This window comes from Chenopodium album, chromosome 2 (assembly GCF_948465745.1).
Source record: "Chenopodium album chromosome 2, dcCheAlbu1.1, whole genome shotgun sequence".
NCBI classification, from domain to species: domain Eukaryota; kingdom Viridiplantae; phylum Streptophyta; class Magnoliopsida; order Caryophyllales; family Amaranthaceae; genus Chenopodium; species Chenopodium album.
Window position 1 is genome coordinate 57,402,194 of NC_137835.1, and position 9,121 is coordinate 57,411,314.

The following is a 9,121-nucleotide window of genomic DNA, read 5'->3' on the forward strand; positions in this document are numbered from 1 at the left end:
AAGATGGATAAAGGCTGCTCGGTCCCTGTCCTAATACACTAGTGGGGTGTCTGCTCACTATCCAGTCGTACCCACCCCAACTCCTCAAAATACCTAGCAGTCATATAGGTATCCGGTCCACAGTTGGTCAATTGATGGGGTCCATTCTCAACAAAATCGGCCTTTTTCACTACTATCCTAGTGATAAGGCCTCCTAGACGAATGGGGGTGCGAGACTGGGTACTGGCTATGACATGTCTGCTGAGATGGTGGATGATGTACCTACCCATGTTCAGTTTCCCAAACCCATACACATAGTATCCTATAACAGCTAGTTCGTTAGTTTGGGTGTTATGGGGCTCGTTCCTACCGAAAAAACACAATCCCGCAAATCTTTGCTAGACTTTTGGGATAAGGTGATGGATAGGTTTTGGGTACTAGCATGTTGGGGGTCGGGGGTAGGAAAACCAGTCAGAGCATGATAAATATCACCCATTTTGTAATCAGCATGCCATTGGAATGGTAATTCAGAATTCAATTCAAACAATTTACAAAATTCAACATATGTTAAACTAATATTCCTATTGTTCAATCTAAAATATAAATGCGGCCCATTTCTACTATTTACAACTTTCAAAGAAGACAAGAATTCACAAGTTAATTCACGGTATGTAGGATAATGCATATCAACGAATTTTCTCATTCCTATGTCATTCAAAAATCGTTTAACAAAATCATACAAACCATAAGTTTCTAAAGTAGGGCGGTGTAACCACCGTGAAGGAATTACCTCGCGCCCGGCAAGATGTTCTAGCCGTTCCTTTTGCTCCTGGCTAGCAATACGGATCGTTGGCCAGTAGGGGAGTTGTAAATCCGGGTCGTACTCCTCCCTCGAGCTAGAACTCCTACCGAAAATTGATCGAGCCCTCTTTGAAGCCATAATGTAAAATGGATATGAAAAATAGTTTGAATGGAATTTGAAAATTTATATATAGGATTGTAGAGGATGAAGAGAGGATTAAGAATATTTAAAAATATTTGGATTTGGGTGAGAAATGAAGAGAAGATCTTAGAGAGAAGGTAGAGGTTTAAAGGTTTTAGAGAGATAAAGTTATGGAGGAAAGAGGTAAGAATGAGAAAAGAAAGAAGAAATAAGAAGAAGTAAGACGCGGGGCTGTCGCGCCCGGTTGGGCGGGCTATCAGAATGTTTTATTGTGCCATGCTCTCGCGCCCGGTCGGGCGATCTAATGCCCAAAAAATATTCTTCTCTCGCGCCCGGTCGGGCGATCTAATATGTCCGTATACGTCAAATCTCGCGCCCGGTCGGGCGGCATTCGCCCGATCGGTCGAAAATTAAACCTTTTTGACACTTGCTCTCGCGCCCGGTCGGGCGAGCTTCGCCCGATCGGGCCCGAGGCTAATTGATGATTTTTCTATTTTTCTTCTTTTCTTCAAATTTTGGCTAAATCTTTTCCTTCAAACCTGTACAAAAACTCATAAAAATCATAAAATTCCCTTATCTCTCCTCTCATAAGAAAAAGAAAGAAAAACTAGTCTAAAAATCATTGAAATAAGGGTTGCCTCCCGCAAAGCGCTGGTTTATCTAGGTCCCGCACGACCTTCTTACCAAGTACAAGAACTAGGACCCTTGAACCAATGCTTGGTCGGGTGGTTTCTCACCCGGTCGAGCAGTGTTTAGGCCACGACGCGGTTTCCTGACGTAATCTGTGGGACGCCAATTCACTTTATCTGGTGGATCCTCCTTGACTTGGATTGGGGGCTCTTCAATGCTACGCACTAAAGATTCCTCTTTGATCGAGGGTTGCTTCAAATTGTCATTGCATTTAGCAATTGCCACTCGATCTGGCGGAACACTTACCGTAGGCTCAATTCCCACAACTTGCTTGATTGATTCCACATTTTTGTCCTCAAAACTAAGACCGACAGTGTAAAGGGCTCTTTCTATTGCATCCACTTCCTTTTGCCATTTGTCTATCTCATCTGAAAAGGATGCAACACAAGATACCGCCTCCAAGGGATCTTTTACAAGAGCTTGGGGCTTGTTAGAATAAGTTTGAACCACATTAACACTAAAGCACTTCTCCTCTATCATGGAGCTTTTAGGAGTATTATTAAGATTAAAAATAATTTTATCGTCCCCTACTAATAGTGTTAATTTGCCACTTCTCACATCTATAATTACTCCTGTAGTGTTAAGGAATGGTCTACCCAAAATAATTGGGGTTTGCGTATCCTCAGCCATATCAAGAACAACAAAATCAACAGGTGTATAAAATTTACCCACTCTAATGAGAACATCCTCTAAAACACCTAAGGGGTATTTGAAAGAACGGTCGGCCATTGTAGAGTAATATTAGTAGCTTTTAATTTACCCATATTTAACTTGGAACACACAGATAATGGCATAACACTAACGCTAGCCCCCAAATCACACAATTCATTATCAATCATTAGATTGCCAATATGACAAGGGATAGAAAAACTACCCGGATCTTTTAATTTAGGTGGAGATTTATTTTGAAGTACGACACTACACTCTACAGTGAAAGCTACTGTCTCTACCTTACTAATAGACCTTTTTCTTGTCAATATTTCCTTCATAAATTTTGCATATGCAGGAATCTTTGTGATTAATTCAGTGAAGGGAACTGTTACCTTTAAATCTTTTACCATCTTTAGAAACTTACCAAACTACTTGTCCAAATTTGTTTTCAAGTGACGATTAGGGAATGGAAGTTTGATAACCGGCTTTGGAGCATTATTGCTCTTATCTGGAGTGGCTACCTTTCCTGGAGTCGTACCCTGCAATGGAGAATTAGATATATTAGTACTATGCTTTAGCCCTTCAGGGCTATTAGCTACATTGTCTGGTTTAACGGAATAAATATTAGCATTATTTATTAAAACAGGTTCATCATCTCTGGGCATAGGGGGCCATTTGTAGTTTGAACCACTCCTTAGAGTAATTGCATAGGCTTGATCCGTAGGCCTGGTCGACTGTGTTGGCAAGGCTCCCTGTTGACGGGCTTGTAGAGTAGCGGAAAGTTGCGCAATTTGATTATCTATAATTTTATTGTGTGCTAGAATTGAATCAATTTGTGCATCTCTACTCTCCATGTGCTTCTGCATGTTAACCAGCATCGCTCTAATTTCTCCTAAAGAAGGGTCGAAAGATGAGGAGGGTTGTTGTGGTTGGTTCTTCTGGCCAGCATTGGGGTGGTAATATTTCTGTTGTTGTTGTTGTGGAGCTTGTGGTTCTTGTGGTGGTGGATTTTGAACATTAGTACTTCGGTAGGAAAGGTACGGATGATTCCGGTACCCAGGATTCTAGGTGTTGGAGTATGGGTTATTCTGCCTATAAGCTTGAAAGGCATCAACTTGCTCCACGGAACTTCTGCAATCTTGTTCTCAATGACCTAAAATTCCACAATTTTCACAGAAAGCCTTATTAGCGTTATTATTAATTGCAGAAACATTAGCTACATTAGCAGTGCTAAGATTATCTAAATTCTGGCAGATAGAGGTTAATTGAGCTTGTAAAAAGGATACAAAGTCAACACTATGCTTCCCCTTGTTAGCAAAGCCTCTGGGATTCCCATATTGGGAATTATTTATCGCCATATCTTCGATAACTTGACCTGCATCATCAACATTAAGATACATAAACCTCCCACTAGCTGCAAAATCTAAGATTATTCTAGATGAATTGCCAATGCCATTGTAAAAGGCTTGGATTAACTGCCATTGTGCCAAATTATGGTGGGTGCATTCTCTTTGTAGGTCCTTGAACCTCTCCCAAGCCTCATATAAAGTTTCATCGGCTTCTTGGGAAAAGTTCTGAATTGCACTCCGTAGTACGGCTGTTCTCTCTGCAGGATAATACTTTTTATAAAAATTCAAAATAAGAGTTTCCTAGTCAGTTATACCAAGTGCAGTTCTATTTAAACCATTAAACCATAATTCGGCTTTTCCAGTTAAAGAAAAAGGAAAGAGAATCTCCCTGATTTGGTCTTGTGTGACCCCAGCTTGCCTGATGGTATTACAGTACTGACAATAGTTTGCAATATGAAGATTTGGGTCTTCACCCTTAGCTCCACTAAATTGCTTCCTTTCTATCATCGTTATAAATTGGGGTTTAATCTCAAACTGTACCCCATCAAGAGCCGGAGTGGGAGTAAGGTGTGGAAAATCTGTAAGCTTTGGTTGTGAGTAATCACTAAGCTTCTTTGGAGCCGTCATCTCTTATTCTGGATCTGATGATACCTCTGAATCGCTAGAATCAGTTGGAGGATCTCGGTGATTATTATTGTCACCAGAATCCGCCAGAATTTGCTTGTAAAGATTCTTTTGTCTATGGAAGGATCGTTCGATCTCAGGATCGAATGGGATGTAACCTGATCTGGAACACCTGGGCATAAACAAGAAAAACTAAAAGCGAATATGAAAATTGCCTCAAAGAACTAACGTTCTCTGAGACAAAAAAGGAAATAACCAAGACTACAAAAATAATCAGAAATAAAAATAAAATCGTTTCCCCTGCAACGGCGCTAAATTTTGACAGGCTAAAGTCGTATCACCTAATCAAAAGTAATTCCTAAAACCACTAACTAATAATAGATAGGGAAGTAGGGTAGAATCCACAGAGAAACGAGTCTTTCTATTCCTAATTAATTAATATAATCTAGATTATAAAGTAACCAAAATATTATAATCGAAGAAACTAAACTACAAAGATTAAGAATAAGGAGAAAACAATGAATAAAAGGCCTAGGGCATAGGTTCACCAATAAATAATATTCCAGTGTAAAACATAATATTCAATCATCAATGCATACATTAATCAGATCATAAAGGGCTTTCGCTACGTATTAAAATCACACAATTAATCTACCAATATTAAATCTCATCTCTCGAATCTCGACTTAACCATTTATAAATTAACCTGTCTATTGAAACAAGACCTAAACATTAATCAATATTGTTAAACTCATGCATAAAAGATCTGCGCAAATCTAGTCATAGAGCATTAAATCAATCAATAGGAAATTAATTTAGCATTGACAATTAACAGCAATAAATTACCCCTTCATATTATTTAGGGATCTCCACAAACCCTAGAAATAGAACTACTCACACATAATTAAAACTAAACTAATCAAAGCAATAAAATAAGACATGATCAAAGGAATAAAATAAATAACTAAGATTAAGAGAAGAGAAATTGTTACCAAAGAAATCTGGAATTAAGAATAAAGTCAAGAACAAAGTATAAGAGAGAGAAACTAATCTAAAAGCTAAGTAGAGAGGGAAAATCTAAGAAATAATTGAGAAAGAGTGAAAAGGGAGATCCTAAACTCGCTTAACGGAAAAGTATTTATCCTCAGCAAGAATCCTAAACTAAAACAAACTTAAACGACACTAATCGTCTCCTAATAATAACACGCGCCCGATCGGGTGCGCCTTTTTCCATCAGATATAACTCTCGTGCCCGGCCGGGCGCGAGTTCGGGCGCCGACTTACTTCCCTCGCCCGGCCGGGCGCGCCTCTGAGCGCTAGCCTCTTTGTCCTGGCGGCACTCTTGGACCACTAATTGGACTTCGATTGGGCTCCAATTTTTCGGGCCAATCTGGATTTCCTCTTCGGGTCTTGAATACTCGGTCCAAATTCCCCGGTATCACATATACCGAGCCCTTAATCACCGGTTCGAAGACTCTAACCGGCCCTGGGCTATAGAAACTGGTCGTGCTTCTCTAATGCTCGTAGGTTCTCCATAAAATCTCGGGAAAATGCTCCAAAAGTGCAAATCCCTAAAAAAGTCAACCAAATCTACGAAAACACTAGAAAACACGAATTAGTAATAAAAGTGGCTCTAAAGAGCCAAAAACACTACTAATTATGACCAAGGGACGGGGGTAAAACACTATATAAATCGGACATATCACTAAACACCCTCAACCAACTTCTCCTTTGAACCAGCCCAAAACCTCCAGTGCGAAGAAAAAAATGACTCCTAAGAAAATGAAATCAACTCCCAAAAAAAGGCCAACTGAAGCACAAAAAAACCCCACCACCTGAAGCACCGGTTTCACCTCAACCACATACACCTCCACCACCCCCTTCACCGGAGCAACCAAATCCACCTCCACCAGTTGAACCTCAAGCAGAAATAGTGTCTGCTCAAACTAGGACTGTTATGCCTAAGAAATCCAGAAAGGTGGGCAGGGCAAGACCACCAGGTTTTAGAACAAAAAAGAACAGTGGCAAAGGGGTTGCTGGGGGAAATAATAAGCAAAGGGTGAGTTTGAGGAGGTCTGAAAGAAATAGGAGGTCACCAGATAGGGTTGACACAAGTGAGGATGACAGATCTGATGATGATGACAGTGAGGATTCAAATTACATAGAATCTACCAGTGAACATGATGATGATGATGCTGATCTTGCTGACTTCATAGATGATGAGGAAGAAGTTGGATGCTTGTATGATGACATCCCTCAAAAGCAATTTGAAGATTATCTTGATGGGAGTTCACCTATGGATAAGACATAAAAGAATGGCAAAGTTTGGATTCATCAGGAATTTGGAACCATTATACTAGAGCCTTGGTTGATCTTTGCAGACAAAGAGTCATTCAGTGATGTCTTTAAGGATTGCTGTATAGAAGAAGGTTTTGCTGTGTTTGTTGAAAAGAATGACCCACAAAGGTTTATAGCTAGATGTGCTATAGATGGTTGCAACTAGAGAATTCATGCTTCCACCATGACTGATGGGATCAGTTGGGCAATCAAGACATTAAAAGGGTAGCATGCAACTTGTGGTAGGCTTGAGATAAATCCTGCAATAACTTCTAATTGGCTTTGCAGACATCTGCAATCTGATATTCAAGCTAATCCAAACATTCATGTTGAGTCTCTTCAAAGAATCTGTATGGAAAGATACAGGATTCAAGTGAAGAAAAGGCTGTTTTACAAGGTTAAAGCCATTGCCAAGGAGATGATACATGGGGGCTTTGGTGAGGCCTACAGTCTCCTTCCAATTAAGGTATGCTGAGATGGTGAAGCAAACCAACCCAGGGAGTTATGCTCTAGTGACTTGGACACAACTTTCTGCAAATGTCCAACCTAGGTTCAAGGCATGCTTTTTCTCTTTTGGGGCCCAAGTGAGAGGGTTTTTGGCAGGCTGTAGGCCAATCATTAACATTGATGGGGCCCATTTAAGTGGATATTCTAAGGGCATACTACTGACAACAGTTGGGATTGATGGGAACAATGAGATTTTTGTGATTGCTTATGGCATAGTGAGTACAGAGAGTGTTGATAGTTGGGGTTATTTTATGAGGAATTTGAAATGTCTGTTTGAGAAGGAGGGATGCAGAAGAGATGACTGGACATTTATTTCTGACAGGATGAAGGTAACTTGTTATTTGTTTGTTCATACTTTGTTTCTTCTATTTTCTACTCCAGCTTATTGACTTGTCATGTGCATATTCTGGGGGTTGATGCAGCAGTTAAGGAAACATTCCCTAGAGCTAGTAGAAGAATCTGCTGTCAGCACTTGTACAACAACTGCAAATCAAAAGGATTCAGTGGAACAACTTTTCACAAGCTATTCTGGATTGCTGCTGATGCTTACAACATATATGTGTTCAACATGGCTATGACCAAGATTCATGCCTACAATCCAAAGGCTGTAGAGTACTTGAACAGTACAACTGAGGTATAGTCAAGGCCTCAGTTTGACACAGCTCTTTGTTGTGATCATAACACAACAAATTTTGTTGAATCCTTCAACTCATGCACCCAACCATACAGAGATCTACCAATTTTAAAGCTTCTTGAAGGTAATGGAATGCTTTGTCTGTACTGCTGAATCAGTTTGACACAACACTCTGTTTTCTTTGTTAATTCAGTTAAATGGTTTCCATTTTACAGCTATAAGGCAATGGTGTATGAAGAGGATGGCTCCAAGGTTTGATAAAGCAACAACCATGGGAGATGGAGACCTCATTAACGATGCAACCAAGATCATGCAAACAAGATCTGATGAGTCCAGGTTCTGCTATGCAACACCATGTGGTGGTGATGAGTTTGAGGTGAGGGATCATCATGTCTACTTCCCTATCAAACTAGGGGCTGGAACATGTGGATGTGGGAAGTGGCAGCATTCAGGAATCCCATGCAAGCATGTTCTTAGGGTGATTTACCACCAAAGGCTTCAACCTGTTGATTTTGTGTCACCTTATTTCAAAGGGAGGGCATACAAAAGCACTTATGCAGAGCATATGCACTTAATTCCTGACCAAACTCAGTGCCCTTCATTCAACCTCCCTGACATACTACCACCTCCAGTGAAAAGATCTGCAGGCAGACCTAAGAAGCAGAGAAGAAGAGGGGAAAATGAAGCAAGAAAAGGGAAGAGGCATAACACAGTTAAGTACAGCCTATGCAATGGGTTGGGCCACAACATGTTGAAATGTGCATCAAAGAAAAAGGTTGCAGCAGCTGAAGCAACAAGTGCAACAAACAACAATAATTTAGAAGCTGAAGCAACTAGTGCAGCTAACAACAGCAATGCAGAAGCTGAAGCAAGTACTTCTAAGCCCAAGAAGAGAGCAAAGAAAGTTGCTTGAACTCCAAACCCCTTCTCTTTTGAATGCACAACATACTTGTTGATGGATTCTAGTTTTTGAAATATTCTGTTCTGTGTTGTGTTGGTATTTTTTTTGGAAATATTCTGTGTAAACTTGAAAATAGTGGCCTTAATTTTTTGAATGAACAGTGGCCTTATTTTTTGGATGAACATGATTGAAACTGGAAGAAATATATGGCAGACATGTTCAAATTAACACTTTATTCAATTTCATCTCAATTACATTTGGTTCACTTCATCATTACAATCACAAATATCACACACATCAATACACCTAATTTCAAAACAGAATTTTGAAGTTTTTGCTGCTATTTCACTTTCTTCTTCAATTGCTTCAATTCATCATGCAAATTGCAATGTACCAATCCATCCCTATCATAGTAGCTTCCCGTACTTTGACCTTCTTGCGCCTTCAAAACTTTGCACCATTTGAAGCTATTACACCAGTCACACTTGTAGTAAAGCCTTTGTGGA

The 9,121-nt window shown here is 39.9% G+C and overlaps 1 protein-coding gene and 1 non-coding gene across 2 annotated transcripts; both read left to right on the top strand.

Moving 5' to 3' along the window:
- Positions 1-3,751: 3,751 nt before the first annotated feature.
- LOC145608228 (small nucleolar RNA R71) lies at positions 3,752-3,858 on the top strand. Its single transcript, XR_014105758.1, has one exon. It is a non-coding gene; the product is annotated as a small nucleolar RNA R71 (small nucleolar RNA).
- A 3,191-nt stretch (positions 3,859-7,049) lies between these two features.
- Positions 7,050-8,627, top strand: LOC145573147 (uncharacterized). Its single transcript, XM_081631777.1, has 3 exons — positions 7,050-7,416; positions 7,503-7,714; positions 7,908-8,627. Exons 1-3 carry the CDS (start codon positions 7,050-7,052, stop codon positions 8,625-8,627), a joined length of 1,299 nt encoding a protein of 432 aa, XP_081487903.1.
- The last annotated feature ends 494 nt before the right edge of the window (positions 8,628-9,121 follow it).